The 20,426-nt window shown below is 41.2% G+C and overlaps 1 protein-coding gene across 8 annotated transcripts in view; it reads right to left on the bottom strand.

The window, feature by feature from the left end:
* The window catches only part of CAB39L (calcium binding protein 39 like), a 60,008-nt gene that overhangs the window by 29,971 nt on the left and 9,611 nt on the right, over nt 1–20,426 (bottom strand). Inside the window, exons 1-3 of one of the 8 annotated variants that reach the window (XM_021269347.4) lie at nt 16,573–16,707; nt 15,422–15,622; nt 6,639–6,787 (exon numbers count right to left, since the gene is read on the bottom strand). In XM_021269347.4, the coding sequence (XP_021125022.1) occupies nt 6,639–6,740 (102 nt within the window). In that variant the 5' untranslated portion in view covers nt 6,741–6,787; nt 15,422–15,622; nt 16,573–16,707. The other 7 variants (XM_072032561.1, XM_072032562.1, XM_005015251.6 and 4 more) reach the window with 7 other exon arrangements.

The following is a 20,426-nucleotide window of genomic DNA, read 5'->3' on the forward strand; positions in this document are numbered from 1 at the left end:
CTGCGGGAAAGCTGGGGAGGGACTCTTTGCCAGTGGAGTGACAGGACATGGCGTTATGGCTTTAAACTAAAAGAGGGTAGGGTTTAGATTAGATATTTAGAATAAATCCTTTACTATGAGGGTGGTGAGGCCCTGGCACAGGCTGCCCAGAGAAGCTGCGGATGCCCCATCCCTGGAGGTGCTCAAGGCCAGGCTGGATGGGGCTTTGGGCAACCTGGTCTGGTGGGAGGTGTCCCTGCCCATGGCAGGGAGTTGGAATAGGTGATCATTAAGGTCCCTTCCAACCTAAACCCTTCTGTGAATGCAGATTCACTGCATCTTTTTACTCCTCTTCAAGGAAGAATACAAAAACCACAAGGGGAAAAAGCACCAGGCCTTGAATTAATCATCAGTCTGAGCTGCTCCTCTACCTGAAATGCAACTTTCAATGCTATCAGTGGATTGTCTCTGTGTTACCTGCTTTACAGGCAGGTCAGAGGTTTCACACATATGTACCTATGTTACAGGTCAGAATGGCCTATTCTTACAGGGACTCAACATAACATTCATGACCAACCAGAACAGCATAATGGTGAGGGGGAAAAAAAAAAAGATCACATGAACTTTTTCCACCTTTTCCAACTCAGATGCTAAATATACATTAGAAAAATACAGGATATCTGACATTTGGCATCTGCACAGAGATCAGGAAATTCTCAATTGACCATAACAACCTGCCTGGCAAATAGGATCTTACTGCTTCCATTTATACACTTAGCATATTTCTAGGACAAAAATGCCTTTCTAAACAGTTGCTATCTTACAGAGCAGCACACAGTAACATACAGAGACAGCTGCCAGTGTGATGCAAAATACTCCAATGTGTGATTCAACGAGCTTCCAGTATCCCATGCCATACATTAGAACCAAAAGCATAAAGCTCCTAGGTTTGGTTTTGTCTCCTTTAGCTTACAGTCCTGTTTATAAACATTCTGTGTGTGTGAATCAAATCATTTTTTCCTCTTAATAGTGCCAACACAACTCTTTCTAAATGCAAGTGTAAGGACTCCTGAGAAGAGCCATTAGGAGAATTTGAATGCGATGTCTTCAGGAACATCTGAACTGACTTACTCTTGATGTGATTTCATGCTGAAAGGATATACAGGAAGAAACTGTAGACTGCAGCAGAATGTTTTGGATCAGGAAGCTGAATTCTGACATTTAGCAAAACATTATGGCCTATTACTCAAGGAGGCTGGCAAGGACAACCTAGGCACAATAATTAAAGTTCTAAGAGGCAATATGATTACATGAAAGAGATAGGGTCGCCCCACCTGGACATAAATTCCTTTCCCATTGTTAACCCTGCACTTAAGGCAGAACTAAAGGTTGTAGGGTGCTTAGAAATGAAAAAGAAAACGGAAGAGACAAGCTTTAAGCTCTCAGCACCAGCGCCTGATAGTATCTAGAGTTTCTCCCACCTCTAAGAGCAACAACAGGCCTTGGCAGAATGGGGAAGCTGAAACAAAACATGCCACAAAGTCCCAGGGCATGTGAATTTTGTGCAGCGTTAGAAGGAAGGGGCGCCAAGCCCTTCTTATCTTATTCGCTTTGTTTCAGTGTACAGCAATGAAGTCAAAGGCAATTTTGCAACTGGCTTTGGCAGCTGCAGAATCGAGTCCACCGGTATTAGCATTTGTGATAGTCATCCAATCGCTCGTCCATGCAAATGCACATCCTGTCCTCTGCATGCACCTCATCTTACACACAGCTTCCCTGTTGCCCTATCAGCGCAGGAGGAAGATGAAAATGCTTTGGTAATGGCTTCATTGGTCCTAAATAAGACAGCAGGATTTATTGATTTAAAAAAAAAATGTTATGGAAATTTTTAAGACTCTTAACTGTAGCTGTATTAAAATGCTGCTCTCCCGACCCTTCTGAAGAGCAGTGAATGTGTTACAGCACATGGAGATGAAATGGAGGTCAGATTACACTGACCTGAATGGGCAGTCTTGTTAGAAAAAAATGTAAGTGAAAGGGGAAGAAACTGCTTTGAGTTATTTTACATCTAGCTTTACTACTTTTCTGAATACCAATTAAAAATGCTGAAGCCTGTGGCTCTGCCTGTCAGAAACCAGTCAATGCAGAGCCCTGGATGAGCTCTAACTCATTGGGTTTTAGGGTCCATGACAAACCCAAGGCTTGAACCAGCTACCAAAAAACTGCAAATCTTTCAGGACAACTAGGCCAAGCCCAGACAGCTTAGGGCCAAGCACACAGAAGTCTAGGCCAAGTTTCAACCAACCCCAGATCCGCTTCCCATCCTGAAGTAAAAGCATGTGACACTTGGAAGGCTTTTGTTGAAGCGTGGGTTCAGAAAATGTAACCAAACCTGTAGGCACTGCAGATGGCACTGAGTCAGGGCTGCCACACCCCAGCGTGTTTGGTTAGCAGTGAGAGCGGGATGTTTTCAGGGACATGCCTCGGGGACATCTTGTGTGCAACCTGAAGGGCTTTACACTGACCAGACTCTGTGGCTGAACACGAGGCTTCAAGGAGATGAGATGTCACCCCCTTTTTTTGTGAGACGGATCAAGCATCTGCTCCATTAATGTCATTTTACAACATCCATCGACAAAACACACAATAGCATTCACGGTAATATATTAACTAGTATGTCACCGGTTGTCTTTCCTCAGGTTCAACAATGTGCTGACCTCTGTGCTGCTATCAGGGTTTCTCTTCCGTGCTCCCTGTTTACGCACGTCCTCTGATAGAGCAGTCTGTGCCAGAAAGTGGGAAGAGGTACAGGGTCTAAACCCCAAAGGCTTCCTTTCCTAGGTTGTTCAATATTTCCTTGCTTTTCTAGTTAATTCCAGAATGGATATTTCTCACTAAATACCAACAAGTTTGGTTCTACATGAGTGAGATTAACTGTTCATGAGATTTATAGAATTCTGTAATAACATATAATTAATTGTTCTTCACTGCATCAAAGTCTGAACGTGATGTCAGCAACTGTACGTGTCATAGGATACCTCATTTATTGCAGATGTTGGAAAAGGAGGATGCTTGACAAGGAAGGCTTTAGTATGCTTTTCAACTGTCTTAGCCTACTTAATCCCCTAATTGTTACATTTGCTTTTCCATTGCTGCAATAGCTTTTATAAAGTAGATGCTATTAAAAAAATCAAAGAAAAAATAAGGTGTTAGAAAGAGCACTTCACAGAAAGAGGAACCATGCGTGGTAGCACTTCTTGACCTGTGCTGTCAGCTTTCAGAATGCAGCTTAGAAAATGGCAAAGCTTTAAACACACATGCAAGCAAACAAAAATAAAACACCCATAAAATAAAAACTAAGGAAGGAGCATTCCAACTTGGCCTACTTTTCAATTGGGAATGTTTAAAGAGCATTATGGCAACACTGCACACATTAATGGATTAAAAAAATATGTGGAAGAACTGGGTCAAACTCAATCCTTATCTAAGGAGACAGATGCTAGTCCAGTCAATAGCTCAGTCAAAGTCTGAATGGGCCCTATTCTACGACTGACAATAAGCATCATTAAGAAAGAGGGCAAACTTCTGTATATTATGTGTGTATGTGGAAATGTATCTCGGAAAAGACGTATAATTGCCTTTACACTTCCAAGTAGCCCTATCTATCAAGTTGTGTCTTTGCCCCTGTTCCCATTACTCAAAAAGTCTTCCCCAGTTTGCTGACAGGCTCCTTCTACCTGAGCACTGCATAGCTTGGGAGGAACGATCATTTCTGCATTATTTAAAAATAGCCCCTCCGGAGCACAGATGGCTCCTGCTGAAAGTTGCACGAGGCTTTACTTGAACTGTCAGCTTCGTACGGCCCCAGCCCATGGCATTTTCACCTCATACTTTAGATTCTCAGCTTGGGAAAGGGAATGGGGAAGTTCTCCAGGCTTGCAGTTATTTAGGCCTCGCTACTCTTCTCTGTCAGTTCGAAGTTTATTAGCAGCTTTTAGCTGTCTCAGCCCACATGCCACATTTGCTGTACTACAATAACAACTGAACTGTCACAGGATACATCTTGTTTAAGTATCTGAGGCAAGTTCTAGTTGGAAGCAGTTTTGCAAGCAAGCAACGCCAGGGATGCTGTGGAGTGGCATTCCTGCTAGTCCTGGGAACCTCAATTTTATGATGAGGCACAGTGGCACCTCTCCAGTTTTCTCAGAAATCTGAAAAAATGGGAGAGCCCTGACCCCCAAAACTTCTTTGTTCATAGGCCCACTGAGTCTAAAAATCCTTGGGCAGCTTTTGGATATCAAGGGTCTGTGGATCATGCAGGAAGGAGACAGAACTTCCTTTGGAACATAAATCAAAGATAAATTTCAACATCTTACAAGCCTCTGCAGAGCACAGAGTGCAGTAGTATACTTTTTCTTTGTTCTTGTTTTCATTAAATTTTCTATAATCATATTTAAGACAAAACAACGTTATCCATTAGTATAGTTTGAGTGAGTAAATTTTGAAAACTTGTGCACCATTGAAGGTGCCACCACCTTTTCTTCTCCAATTCAAAATCCAACCAGTACTCAAACACAGGTCTACTGAGCCCACAAACCCTGTACGTCTAGTAAGAGACATTATAGTGACTGTTTTAGCAAGAATTACTTTCCCTAACATTTTTTAAATTTATCATTGTCACAGCACTGAAAATATTTCCTTATGGTTTACCTTCCTGAACTCAGAACCATTAATCAGGCTACCTTCATTAGCAAGTAGGATGCATTTCAGAGCAGCTCATTGCAATGCTTCAGATGCATGGTAGCATTACTGATGAACCTCTGATCTTCTCCTCCAAAGGGAGAAAGGCCCTTTGTGCTTCCTCTGCATCGGAGCACAAGGTCTTGATCCAACAAGCCACGTAGGCATATGTGTAAATGTCATCCAAAGCAGGGCTGCTTTCTTGACTTAATGTCTTGAAGCTGAAGTAACACCTTGTCCCCCCCTCTCCTCTCTCAACCTAGAGAAAAATGATGTATGCGTGGCAGGGGGGACATGGACAGAGTCACCAGGCTGAACATTTCCCTGATTCTGACCCCTCTCATGGACACACGAATGCCAGCCAGGCACAAGCAGTAGGTGAGACAAGTGGGCTGTGCAAGGAGAGCAGAATGCTCCCCTCAAAGACAGCATGGACTCATCAGTTAAGCTGGCTGCCAAAGTGTTAATAATATAGGATCATTCAGATGAACACAATTCACAGAATTCACAGTTCAGGAGAGTCTGCCAGATTAGGACTTTTAAATATTTTAAATGGCCTGTTTGCATCCCATTCAATCACATGTAGAATAAGCATCATTAGTAAATTCACAAGCTGTCTCCATCCTAAACAGCTAGGGGAAATCTCCCACATCTTCCACTTTGTGAGGAAAACACACACCAGCTGTTATGAGTTTAATGAAAAAATTACATTCAGTTCTCCATTTTCTAAGAAGTCTGAATTTCTCCTACGTTGTCACTAACATCCAAAATAAAAAATAAAAAACACCACCAAAACCCAGCTCAAAACCACAATTCAGAGGAGTCATACTGCAAAGCAAATCAAAAAGAAACCTGAGAACCTGAGTCTAGAGCTTCTGCTTTGAATGTCATCTTTAATCAGGTTCTGAAGAATGAATTCAGAAGGGGAAGACAGACGCCGCTGATTTATTTATTTATTTAAGTTTTAGTTCAGAGTCAAATTCTCCCAGTGCTTTTTCAGTTAACCGAAGGTATTTCAGCATGAGACATCAAATACCAGAGGCCTCACTGAAATCCACGTGACTGATGTTACATAATTAACATGCTCCAAGCTACTTGCTTTGAACCTAAAAGTTTCCAGAGAATTTCACTTTGGATGCAAAAGCAACTGTGCTTACCTTGTAGTTTTGGCTCATTCTAACACAAACTCCTGCGCAAGGTGGGAGGAGGACAACATGCAAACACAAACATCAGCCGCAGAAGAACTGTGCTAATGGAAAATTGTCAGCTACTTCTGCTCCACAGTCACTCAGATCTAATCCAAAAGTAGTTTGTTATTAATTAAAATCATGTTCTATAGTAGGGTGTGCCTTCTTAACTGGTCATTGAGTAGTAGAGTAGTAAAAATAATTCAGGTCTGTATCACAGAGATAAAGGACAGCAGTAATATTAGCAAAAACCCAGCACTATTAATTAGAATACAAAGAAGCAGAGCACATATAGGAAGTACTGATACAGGGAGACCTCATACATACAGGTTTGATGCTTTATGTGAACAATGTTCATCAGAAGTAAGTTTTGCTCTGGGGGTACCTACACATTAATTGGCAGTCTCATTCGTTATCTTGCTAGAACAATTAATAGGATAATAACTTTCAAAGAGTCCTCCATGCTGCTTTGCTAGATGCATTGCTATTCCAAGTAGTAGATCTTTTTGAATAAGGCTCCTGGATCTCAACGTTTTCTTTTTGACCCCCAGATCTGTTGTCCTCTACTTATGCAAGCTCACTGGTTTCAGTAGAACTGTTCAAACATAAAGCTACTTACATGTGGAAGTGCTTGCAGAATCAGGGCAGTGAGCGAACACAATTTCATTCCCTTCATTCTGCAGTTTCCCCAGCATAAAACCCTTATCAGTTGTCTACAACATTACCTCATACCTTGTCTGTTTTTTTTTCTTGTTTTTCCAATATGGCCATGTTTTCTTTCAGAATTTTCACAATCTCAGCAGGATTTTTGTGCGATTTACTAAACAAAGGCATGTTTTTTCTTCACCTGGATTTCTTCGTTCAGTATAGAAGAGGACTGCCTTAAACCAAATGAGAAACAAAAATAGCTTTTAAGGTTTATACAAAAACAATGCAATAAAAACACACAAACATTATGAACAATAAAAGGTTATGCCTCAGTCACTATATTTTGCTTCAGCTAAGCAGGTAAAAGTCCTCAGATACAGTCATTGCAGGTTCATTGGGAATTCAACAACCAACATTAGCATGTGGAAAGCTACCCAGCACCTGTGCAGGAGCTGGATGCTTCCTAAAGCCTCAGACCTACAGTTCAGTGCTCCACTGAGTCCAATGCATACATCCAACATGTTTTGGACAATGAATATCTGGCAGACTCCTAGATTTCTGATACTGGTTTCTTTCAAGCTTTACCAGTTCCACTGCGATGCACAGTAACTAACTTTAGACTCCAGCACACTAAAAACATCCTTTGTTTAAAAGATTGCAAAAAGCTTATCAGCCATCACTCATTCTTCTTCAGCTGCTTTTCTTTTTTGGTCTAAAGGTTCTTGATATGAAGCAGTTTAGGCTACTCCCTAAGTCTGACAGACTTCAAGAATCCATCAGTACCCGTGGGTCAGATCTCACTTATGTAAAGCATTGCTTGAATTAAATCAGAAATAGAGGATCGGGCCCAAACATGGACACATGTTTTCCTGACATTTAAATGAAAGGCTGAGCATTTCAATGAAAATGTTTGCTTGTTTAATTTAAAGCATTCCTCCTCTGGATGGCTGGAAAGGCAAACACTAAACCACTGTATTTATACATGGAAGAAACCAAGTAGCTTAGTTTATGATCCTACAAAGCATTAAGTGGTAAACTCCCATAGCTCTTGCTTGGAGTCTGATACAAAGATCTACTGAAGTCAGCAGACAGACTATGGATGTGCTCTGGTTAGGCCAGCAACACTTTACAGGGAGAGCACAGCCCTGTTCTGCATTTCAGCTTGTACAACATGAAGAGGAGGAAAAAAAAAAAAAAGGCCAAAATAAGCTCATATTTTCATCTCTTTCCACAACAAAAGACAACCATTGTCATCAACCCTTCTCTCACACTTTTGTAAGATTAGCTGTGAAAGCACAAATACATACACAAATCACTTCCATTTCCTTGTTCTTTTTTCAACTTTTTTCAACTTTTACGATAAAAAAGCTTTATCCAAGCAGTTTTAAAGGAGAGGATTAAATTAGTACAATACATGACATATATTTAAAAAAAAACAGAACTGTGCAATGACTTCCCAGTAGTCCCAAATGAACACGATCCTCTTGTGCTCTGTTGTTACTACCAAAAAACTTCAGAGTCTAACATGAAGTATGATCCCACTCATGCCATATATCCATATTTTATTAATCCCCAAATTCCTATGGAACTAATACTTCGATTACATATACATTCTTTTACAAATATAAATAGCAATCACATAAAACAGTCAAGTATAAAATTCAAACCACAGAGGAGTACTAAAAAAAATAAATAAATATACAGATTCTGTCCTAACATCTTATTAAAAACATTTCAAAATATTTGCAGATTATCTTTACAAGAGCAGTTTCTATGACACGAAGGAAATATTTTTAAATATCATCTTTGAACCAAAAGTTCCTTAATAATGTCAAGAGTACATGAATTTGTATATAGCTTCTCAGTTGTTGCTAGGTTAGTTTCACAGAAATATTTTCATGTTCAAGTTCTGAAAGCTCTCCTCCTTCAGATTTCCATTTTCAAACTCATGGTTTGGTTCAAACTAATTTTTATTTTTGCAGTTTTGGCTACATAACCTTCAATACTTGGCTGAGCTCTCAACTAAGGAGTCAAAACGAGCGCTTAGCGCTGCTCCCATCGAGCTCAAAACTGTGATTTTTGGCAGCAGCATCCGATTAGCAACAGAGCAGAGTCACACCTCAACTTGCCAACGTGCAAGACTGAAGGCTGGGTATACTCGTGACTAACTCATTTGGGCATGTTCAGCTACACACAAGCACCGGAAAAGACTGGGCCTCTCACCAGTTAGCTTACTTCATACTTGTAGGCAAAGGCAGTGTTATACAATAAATTTGTTTGTAAGCTGCTAGCCAGTGCCAAGCACCCTATAACCACCTCACATGTTCTGCAGTCAGCTCAGTTCTTCATGACACAGCTACAAAAGGGCCTAAATCTGCATGTTTTTATTACCCATGAAGACAAGGCACGAGGATATGAAGATGTAAGAGATATTTGGAGAGCAGGAGCTTAGCTGGCATGCTGCATTTTAGAAAAAGAAAAAAAATAATCACCAAGGTGTGGTAGGTTTATTCAGATTGCTTAAGACATCCTTTCATCTTCCCCTCTGGCAGGTCTCCACACAAGGAAAAGCAAAGGGGAAAATATTTCGATTTTTGTTTTTTTTTTTAATTGAGGCAGTCATAACCTAAATGTTCTGAGATTTAAGAAAATGAAGTCCACGTTTCTAACTGATGTTGGCAATGAATTACAAGCATGTCCCCCCACAAAAAAGTAACTTACATAGCTGTCTAGAGTCCAGTATATTTAAATAATCACTGATGCTGCCAAAACACCCCAGTAGCCAGGCTAGCACTTCTCCTCTGTATGGTTCATCTAACTATTGAGTAACCACAGCACTGCTCAGTGACAAATGATCATTCCGATTCATCTCATAGCCTACCACTGTCCTAATCACAACAGCAAAATTTCTGATAATATGGCAGGAAGGGACTCAAGAGACTGTTTAGTTCATCCCTCCGCTAAGCAGAGCCAAGTCTCTGCTTCACTTCATTTATCAGTCTTACATACAAAGCAAAACATCCACTGCTTGCAAGTGGAGGAAGATACGGAGAAAAAGGGGGAATTATGGCCATTTGGATTTACCCCTTTTCAGGGCATGGGTTTTAACTCATATCAGCATCTGGCAAGAGATGCTCCATCACTTCAGAGAACGCTGGCAGCTGCAGGTTACAGTCAGATTCAAGTCCCTTTGGCTTTTCCATGTAGGAATGTCTTAGGGGCACATGCTGTTCACAATTACAGACAGAAGCAAGTGCTGGTAAAAGTGCTTTGCTGACATTTGGAAGCTGTACAACTTCGTGTTAGGCTGGCTGTTCCACAGGGCACATGGCAAAATGAGGACTCCTTACTTCCAGATTTGTTTCTCATGACTGGATTCTCCATCATCTAAGAAAGCATTACATTCGCTCCTGCAGCTGCAGGACTTCTGCCCTGTCCTCTTCTTTATACCAACTCTCTGTCCTCCAAACTTTACTTGGAAGCTTTTCTCTTCAGTAGATGTACTAATCTGGTTTTAATTCCCTATTCCCTTTATTGCTTATTGTCATTTTGGGATTTTTTTCCTGGAACTCAGTATTTTCAAGACATCTACCCCTCTGTCAAAGTTACTTGAAATTGGTTCCAAAGTTGCATTGGGAAGAGAAGTAGAAAGAGATGGACACTGTGACCATGCAAAGCTTTGTTTTTTCAAGAAACCAGTCTAAAAATAATTGGAATATGAAGATGAATGAGAACTGAAAATAATGTAATACAAGCTTACTAGAAGTAGCTCATACTACAAACCATTATTAATAAAGGATATTTTTAGACAAAGAAAATACAGTAGACCCCATACATCTGACATAGAAATATACTAAATTGAACATAATAGAAAAACTAGAAAGAAAATTACCATGTAAATAGAGATTGATCCTCTGAGAAGGCAACAGTAATTTGGGGACTGAACTTTATTTAGAGAGGCATTGCAACTGAGACCCTACCAACAAACTACGATGACTCAAAATGTGAAGACATCATCAATACTGAAGAAGACTGGAATATCACTGCCTGAAAAACTGGATAGCCTGATATAATAAATGTCATAAATAATAAACTGATAGACTAACATAATAAAACGGGATAAAAAACAAGAGTAGAAAGTATGAGATAATGCAGAATGGGAGAACAGACAGAAGAATATCTGCTTCAAGATGAGGACTACCATAAGAAATGACAGACACCTAGGGACAACACTGGTATTTTACAGACAGAAGAAAGACAAACACAAATCTGCAATGAATTAAGGAAGTAATTTCCAGTAGAAAGACAAAAGACATTCATGTCTGTACAAAGTCTTGATGAAACTTCATATGGAATAACGTACACAAAACCAAACACCCAAAGTCAAAAAAAATCAACAGGTTAAGCCTAGAAGAAAAATACAGGGAGGCTCAAGAAGTTATTTCAGTTAAAATAATAACATGTTATTTGTGCGCAAGCAAGTGGCTGTAATCTGCCAATGAATAAACGTAAGCTAAAAACGTAAAGTTTTCTAACCATCGGAGCTCTGAGATTTTGAAATAACTTGTTCCAACAGGCACACCACAGAGCATCTGTTCATAAATTTTTGACACTGTTGTCTGGCATCAAGGGACAGAGCTGAATGAGCCCCTTTCTTTCCTACTTTCTAGGAATAACCATTCGATGGAAAACGTTTTCAACAGCATATGTTTTTATAACATGAGAAATCCATTGTAGTCACTTCTGAATTCCTACCAGGGAACAGCCAACTTCTGAAGCATTAGTTGGGACGATGTTATTTCACCGGTACTCTTGCAAGAGGCTTATGAGGCAAAGGAAAGAAACAGCTGTATCTCACCGGCCTGACTCTCACAGCCTCCAAAGTTGTCTCTCCCATTCACAGGGGAAATGCCCTGGCAGCACTGAACAAGGATTTGTGGTTTCCAAAGTCTGCTGTTGCCATCAGTATAAACAGAGCAATTCAGCCTCCAGTGCTGTGGAATCCAACACTTTTTACGAGGCTTACCTTTATAAAAATACTTTCAGAGTATGCTTGTTAGTGGGAAAAAAAAAAAAAAAAAAGGCATTGATTTTATTTCAGGTAAGTGGCAGAAACACCAAAGGACGATTTTAAAGCAACACTTCCTAAATGTTTAGCTGTGCCTGTTCAATTCGGATAAAAGAAAAAATGTATTTCACACAAACCAAAGCAGTAAGTTGAATCCAGAGGTATATAAGGCTTACAAGAAGAGAGCTCTAAGATATTCAGTAGCCTGTCACAGATAACATAACATCCCTTTATACTCAGAGCATGCCTGCCCTCAGAGGCCTCCAACTCTGCAAACATTTAATTAAGACTGAAAACACAATTCCAAAACTGCTTTATACATGCTGTTACTCTCTCCCCTCTGCAAAGGGTGAAGCTGAAGCACAGAAAGATCAGAGGACTTACAAAAGGCCACATTTAAAACATAAAAATTAAAAATCAGTGGCTTTGCCAGGAATGAAACCCAGATCATCTGACACCAAAGCCTATCAGTCTTCAAAATCTCTCTTCTGCTAATTTATCTGCCCATAAAGGGAATGCACTGAAAAATAAAATCACTGCAATTTGAGCTCTCTGATCCAGCTATAAAGCACACTAATAGATCTAGTTCTGTTTATAGGCCCACTCCCTGAATTCTTTGCTCTTTATCATATGCTTTCTTAAAAGATTACAGCACAGCTGAGCTTGTAAGAGCAATGAGGGGAAAATGCAGCCAGCAACATCACTCTACTCATCAGCCAATCCCACTATAAAGTGAGTCAGTTAAGTAGCTCAACAACAAACACTTCCTCCTGCCCACAAAGGCAAGAATGAGAGCATGTGATCCCGTTAGTGCATTCTTCTCAGATGTTCCTCTGGACAAGCAATTTGCTACTCAAAAATGAATGAGAGAATAATTTCCCTTCCCTTAAGTATCAGACATCTGTCTTTTCTTAGTTCCTAACCTTCATCTGCTTATTTATCAGAATAAAAATATTGCAGTAACTCGTACTGAGTGAGACTTTCTTCTGTGGAAAAAGAGGCTTCATTTTCCATTTACTTCAGTGTGCCTAAGCCCCCATGTATTTTGGGCATGAATCAGCAGACTTTCTTCATAATTTTGCCCAATCAGTTTCTATCTAGTGAAAGAGATGCTTTATTCCCTCTTCATTTCTCCCTCCCACAATATTTGGGAAGGCTGTGGCAATTACAGAGTCAAGAACTCAACGCAGTAAATAGAAGACTTTTGATCACCTGGACAAGTCTGAGCTGTCCTCCCCGTGCAGTCCCCTCACACAATTCACGTTTCATTTGGCAGGCAGGAGGAATTGGGGCTACACGAGTAACTTCTCCTGAAAATCCTCAACAAGTTGCAGATTTTGAAAGGTGCATTGCAAAGCAGACGAAAGATAAACAGATGAAAGGAGAGGGCAGTTTTGTGTCAGGCTGAATGAGTGCTGTCTCTGCTTGGCAACAAAATGATTCCAAAACCTCAGGAATTTACTCACAATAAGCCTTGCTGTTGGCTACTTGTTGCATTCCCAGTCTTGAAAGCACCTGGCACAAAGATGGATATTGGCTGAAACTTTACCTGGAACCTACAAAACCTTGTGGTAATGCTTTCTGCTTTCCCCACAAACACCTCTTCTAACAGGTGGTAAGCATCCTGAAGATCAGACAGAAAATTACTAGGCAGTTCTGTCCTTAACCTGCCTACCTCTATAGAATACAAATGAGAATAATAACAACACTACTGTGCAACTACATGATATTATTATGAAACTGAAGGCACCCATGGCGATGCTCAATTCAAGTGGTGTGTTAAAGCTGTATAGAAGCATTTGAAGAAATTAATAATTGTATTTTCAATTGAATGTCCATTCAATAAAGAACAGAACAAAACAAAAAGATATAGTCTTTCAAATGCTGAATAGCTATCAGGTCACTGAGGCCACAGCTTCATGAGCCCTCTGATCCCTGACAGTGCCATCCTGCTCCAGATCTATTCACACCCCTACAACACTACCTCTGCCAGACTGGTACAGCTGTTGGCTGGGCAATGTGGTAAGCCAGATCAGGGAACAGACGCAGGTGAACAAAAAATAGCCTGGTGGGGAAAAAAAAAAGGTCAGAACTGGTTTCCAATCCAGTTCTCCACATGGTCTTACAAACAGCCCTACTAGTACAAGATGGGAAAGAGGGGATGGAAAGAGGCCGGAGAGGCAGGGCTTCTGCTGAAGTGCTGAAGCAGACACCACAGCTCAGATGCTCATCAACCAAACCCAGAAAGATATGATGGAAAAGGAGGTGTAAATGTGTGATTATATAAACCAAGACTGAAACTTTATGAAAGTATCCTGAGTAGGATAGAGAGAACAGACTACATTGGGACAGAAAAATGCCAGAATTAAAGTTAGGAACTTTTTGAGCGTTTGACTTTGCTATCTAGCATCCTTCTAGTGCAGCAAATCCTGTGCTAATACATCTATCATTAGAAAATATTTATTATAAAACAGTGTTTGCACACAGCAATCTTAGGTAACGTTCAGATTCTAAAGCCATGCAAAAATTGCATCCTGTAGTACCATACTCATACCTGCATCAATCATTTTTGTATCACACAGACTCTCCCACTGATGCTAACAAACTAGCCAGAAGTAGCATTTATATTAAATAAAACTAGAAAGATAAGAAAGCAGCAGATCTTACAGCCACTAAGTTTGACAGGATTGATGAAAAGAATATTTGCGATCCCTATTGCCATTTATCAACGTGGGAGTCTTTCAAAGCTAAAAAATTAAGAATTCAAGTCTATGCCTAACTGTAGTCCATAGAAAAAAACTCCCACGAGCTCAGATGTGCAGAAAGACATCTCTTAACTAACGTCTCTGAAGTACATACAATCCTAAGATAACAGCCCTTAACAGCTTTACAATTACTTAAGTGAAAGGGAAACCAAGTTACATTTCCATTTCTAGTATTAATAACTGTAGAAATAATGGAAAATGTTAATATAATTTAAAGAACATAGGCAGCAGCCAAGAGGGAATATACTTCCTGTAAATCCATTAGTGAGGAACATTAATACCAGTTTTCTTTTTGCTCCATAACTGTGTTACCCCTCTAAACAGCATTAACTTGACCATGACTTGAGCAAGCCCGATCATTAAGATAACTCTTTGTAGTGGTAATTTCGCCTTACTGCTAAAATGAGTCCAAGAAAGAGTCGTTGTTCAGAAAAACTTCCCTAAAGCTCAGTGAAAGTTCTGCCTGAATAAAGACCTGAGGAACAGCCCCTTTCACGGAGTTGAATTTCAGGTTGAGAAGACCCACTGCTGATGAATAGCGAGATGGTCGATTTACATACGCAGTTTCTTGTGACAATTCACACACACGCTCATCTTACATGCATCCCTAGCAGCTCCGGGCTTTCTTATGCAAGTGGCTGTGCTCTCATTCCTCTGCATCTCCAGAGCAAGTCCGCAGCTGCAGGCAGTCAGCAGAGAGGAGCAAGAGAAATGATATATTGCAGATATTTTATTTTTGGAAACCGCACTGTAAATAAACCCATTTCCAGAGATATTCCATGGACACGGAGTGTTTGGCCACGGAGCCAGCGCCTTATGTAACAGAAGGCGTATTGTTTAGGATTGCCTTCTTTAAAAAGCCACTCCTGGTAACGCAGTTTACAAAGCTATAAAAAGCTAACAGCGTAACTATAGAGAATAAATAAATGAGCCGGTTTATTAGGGAAACGCTATTGCTAACTAGAAAAAAAAAGAAAGTTCTGTCGAATTACTTAACTTTATGTAATTCCAGCGAGACCATCTCGGATACTTACTGCGTGCAGGCGGCCAGGCGTGCCTAAGCGGCGAAGCGCAGCTCCATGGCGAGGTGCTGAAGACAGCTCTCTGCCAGCGCGGCCAGCCAGAGGTGCTTCTCAGTTATCTCCCATTTAATGGCAGCTTCTCCTTCTTGCTGACACGTGGCGGAGAAAGCAGCTTCCAGAAGCCAGCCTCTCCTGCCGAGCCACCCTTACCCTCTGCAAAAGCGTTAGCAGCAATGAACAGCCAGGCATGCACACGCACACACACACGCGCACTCAAAGCAGCTGTAAATTTCCACTCCCCTTTCCCTTTTCAGCTGGGCTCCTTCATGTGCCAGGGGCAGTTCTGCTTCTGGTCCGACTAGCTCCGTGTCCGGGTGTGCATTTTTCCCACCGCCCTCCCCTGCTTCCCACTCCCTGGCTCGCCTTTCTCACGGGCTCACTCCCCTCCTCCGTCCCTTCCCTCTCTCCACGTCAGAGGAATGCGTGTAAAGCAGAAGAACACGTATCTAGCCCCGCCGAGAGATGTCTCTGGGGTTAAAGGAAGAGATGCAACAATTTCACATCGCTCCTGTAAGTTTCCATTCCCCTCCGAAGTCTTTCCGTGGATGGGAGGCATCTTGGACGGGTCCATTCACGTGGCAGGGGCTGCTCTAATTGAATTATTCACCTTGCCTTCCTGCTGAGAATGCAAATCAGGGAGCCCAACAATGGTTTGTTGTTACAAGATAATAACAAAACCAACATGCCAGCGCACGGGATCTTTCAGCAGGAGGAGTCCTGCCCAGAGGAGCCGAAGTTGCTGCTGCTTCCTGCCTGGCTGCGTATTGTAGCAGCAGGCTCAGAACACTTTTTCACATAACACTGGGTTGGGGGGGTGGAAATCTCCAGTATACTCTAAGCAAAACTTGAGAAAATGCATTAGCCTAAAGCATTTTTTCAAGGGCTAACTTCATCCAATGAAAATATCCCCAAAGAAGCACTACCAGCTATTACCAAGCACACAAACGCAGCAAAAAGCAATTAAAGGAATTGTTAATGCTTCGCTTTTCGCTCTCAGCAGCTACTCCTCGGTGAGTGCCACATCTATCCAGAGGGAACTGCAAGTGGCTTTCCCTTCCCAGCTGTCTAACACGCATCAAGAAACGAAAGGCAAAAGGCTTTACCAGGCACCATCAGCACTGCAGGATGTTGAAATCCATCCTCACGCAGACCTCAGCCAAGCCCCAGCACGGGTGAGAAGCGAGCGTGTATTTATGCTGAGGTCACCAGCTCAGGGTGGGATTTCACCTCCTGTCCCCTCTTTCCTTAGAGTTAAGTCCAGCCAAAGTTATTAAAAATAATTCTGTATATTACAACATTTGCTTGAGGAAGCTAAACTCAGCCCCCACCGTGGGCCGGCGTCACAGAGCTTAATTTAGGGCTCACCTGTGGCAGCTAGTCACAGCTCTACATTACAGACAACAACAGAAAAGCATGAGAAACAACTCAGAGAGGTGTTTCGGAGGAGCACAGATGAAACATCAACCTTTTAAAAGGCTAACATCTTTTCCTAGCAATCCTAGTTCCTAACCAAGGCAAACAAGTACCAAAAAGCATCCCTTTGAATTCTTCTTCTTCTATTTTAGGCAGAAGCTGGTGTCAAGAGTTGGACTTGATGATCCTTAAGGGTCCCTTCCAACTCAGGATATTCTATGATTCTATGATTCTAAGCAGTCCCTGCTCCCTGAACCTTGCTGCATGCTTTTGTATTTGCACAGGAGGTGCTGAGCCACCTTCAGATTCATGCCTTCACGTCTCTGTAAAGCATGTTGTGATTTGTGCTTGTGCCTTATAAAACACATCATCGGGACACGTCACCCCCCCTGGTTTTGGGCAGCCCTGAGCAGCACTGGAAATGTATTAGCGCTGCTCTCCCTGCACCCAAAAAAGCTGCTGCAAGTGACACCAAGTGGCAATTTCTGCTCTAAACCAGGACTGAAATATTCCTCCAACGTGGGATTCAAGGCTTTGTGTTAGGGGGTGGCGTGGTCAGGCTTTCTCTCGAGGCCACGAGCAGAGAGCTGTGCAAGTGATGCTGCCCACACCAAACTCGAGGTGAGACGGAGAGGCTTCTGAAGCACCGAGGGCACGTGAACAACCAGCACAGGCTGTGGTTTGTTGCACTCCTGAACAAAATTGGCCCCAGGCACTACCAGACAGGAGCCTGCCCTCCAGCCAAGCCACCCCACAGCACCAAGCTCTGCTGCCAGCTTGGCGGGGAAGGGAACGGGGCGACGCACCGTACGGCACCCCGGCACCTTACATCAACCATGGTGCTGACCCTGTGTGTTTGCTATTTATTTTCAATCGGGATACCACAGCCTTTGAGTAAGCAGCACAGCTAAAGTCAAACGATAAGAGCTCTGCCCTTGGGCTACAACAGAAGGTACCGGCTTTTCCTAAGGAAACACACAAACCTAAGCATGTTATGTCATTAGTTTCCACTGTTTACTTTTCTTTTAAAGGGAATAACTTTTTTTTTTTCTTTTTCTCCCCTTTATCTGAACTCTCCCGTGGGAAATTATACCATTTATATACTGCATCCATCCACATTTTAACAGGTAAAGATACCTCTGCATCCACCTGAAACTATCCTGAAACTGCTTGAATAATCCCCAAAAGGCCATTTTAGTTACATGCTACAGGGCCCCACTGGATAACCCATGCATCACTAAGTTGACAAAGTATGCACAGCACATTCTGAGCAAGCAGTGAGCTATAAGCATAAAAACATTATCTAGAAAACAAACTATTACCTGTTTTTAACTATATATGTCTGTTTTCATGCTTCCAAGGAGTAAATTGAATATGCACCCAATTTACAGATCAGCTTTGTCCGTCTCCTACCTGAGGAAATACTTTTTGACTTGAATAGGAGCTTTCTACAAGCGGGGCAGTAAGACACATGCCTGCCACCACCTTTGCATTGCAGCTGAGGGAGACAATTCAAAGAAGGCTGTCTAAAGGGGCAGGGAAAAAATTCTCTCTGCTTTTCCAATTCTGTTTCATCAGCAGTGCACTTAACTCTCGGATGACAGGAAAAGGCCTTGCACCATCCTACGTGAATTAAGCTATAATTACTTAATGCTCTTACCTGATCTTTTTTTTTTTCCTCTCCAAGATGTTATTAAATATTTCAAAAGAAATAATGTTTTCTTCAGCTCGTGATTTGAAGCCATCTACATCATCTAGAATGATGTAATTAGTCAACAATTCCTTATAATCTCAAGATACACTAAAAAACAATCTCTGTGCACTGCTAAGGGACTCCAGCCTCCACACATTTAAATTCCATTATATTTGTTTCCTTTAAAGTGAAAAGAGACCTCAGACAAATTTATGGTTAGAGTACTTTTGAGAAATGCTTGCCCTTGTTTTCTTAAATTTAAATTATGCCGTCTAATGAAGACCAAAGGGGGAAGAAAAAAACAACACATTTCATTATTCCTACCCTTTCCATTTATTTTCTAAAATGGAAAAGAGAAATTATGCAGCTTGAACAATGAGTGTGGTAGCAATAAATTACAGAGGCAGATGATAAACATGTAGTACATGTATATTAATTCTGCTCATTTAATCACCCACTTACAGTCTGTCTACCTCCTCCAAGATTACTTCCAGCATTCCAAAGCCCTAAGCAGCCTCAGATAACGACCAAAAAATCCCTTCCTTCCCCAAAAATTGCTCAGTGCCAAGGCACTGGGTAAACCCAAATGGAATTCTACACAGCAACTGGTTTAGTTGTATAATACCACGTATCAAGAAAGGAAACTTTAAAATACTAAAAAAAGATTCCTCCTCCCCCAAACCTAAAAACTAAAGAAACCCACCCACGGGATTTCTTCCTACTCTTACAGATCCCAAGATACTGAAATTGTGGCAGTTTTTTTCAGGTGGGTAGGGAGGGAGAGGACTAAAAACAAATCACTTATATTGTTATCTGCCCTATAAAGATGCTACCCTTTAACTCAAGGCATTTAACTTTACAATAAAGCAATATAAAAAGTGTGTCCAATAACACTTTTAAAACCCCATAAGAGGAATTTTATAGTAACTTTGTGTTTGTATATTGGTCTAAAAGCCTGCAGATGCTCATTTTTCTTAGATCCCCTGTAATGTGGCCATTCCAAATTAATGCCATTAAAACTCTTCTTCATCTAATCCATCTCAAATACACATACACACAAACACCTACACTTTGTCCCTCTCCTATAATACTGGGGGGAGAGCAGCTCAAGACTGATCCCCCAAAAACAGACACCTGCACAGAAAGACAAGTTAACATCTGGCTTCTCATCCAGACACAAAACAAGGTAAAAAGGGACACGATATGTGGAGACAGATGGTTTTTCTTAAGCCAGTCTATGCCATAGCTGTGTTTTGGCTGCTTTTCTATCAGCTATTTCTGCAAGTGAAAACGTCTTCAATGTTTTGCTCCCTCTTCTTCTTCCTGGCTCCCTCTAGCGACCTTTAGCACACACTGCCTTTTCTTCTGCTTCGTCTAATGCAAGTAAAAACAAACGCTAGAGTGATTTTTGGTTTGTTTCGATTTTGAAATACCTGCACTAAATCTTATAAAGTGCTCATAAGTTTTTACTGGACATATAATTCCCATTTACTTCACTCCAGCATCACACAACCAACACTGGCCTTTCTACCAGAAATCTGACACCTTTATGTATGAAACACTTTATGTATGAGCCAGCATATTTAAAATTTTACTCATTTTAAATCCATCCATCAGCTCCATCCTTTCATCTAACTAGAGAAAAAGAGCTAAAATGAATCCCTTTCCTTGTGCATCTTCCCCCCAAACAAGAATTACGACCCTAAACACTTATAAAATGTCACATTCCTTATCTGTTGTGTCCCAATATAAAGCATAATCAAGAATCATAATTATACTCCCACTTTTACGAATGGAGAACATTACCTTGAGGGACAGTGAGCACACAACAACATCAGGATTTTTACTTGT

Source organism: Anas platyrhynchos, chromosome 1 (genome assembly GCF_047663525.1).
Source record: "Anas platyrhynchos isolate ZD024472 breed Pekin duck chromosome 1, IASCAAS_PekinDuck_T2T, whole genome shotgun sequence".
In the NCBI taxonomy this organism is placed as follows: Eukaryota; Metazoa; Chordata; class Aves; order Anseriformes; family Anatidae; genus Anas; species Anas platyrhynchos.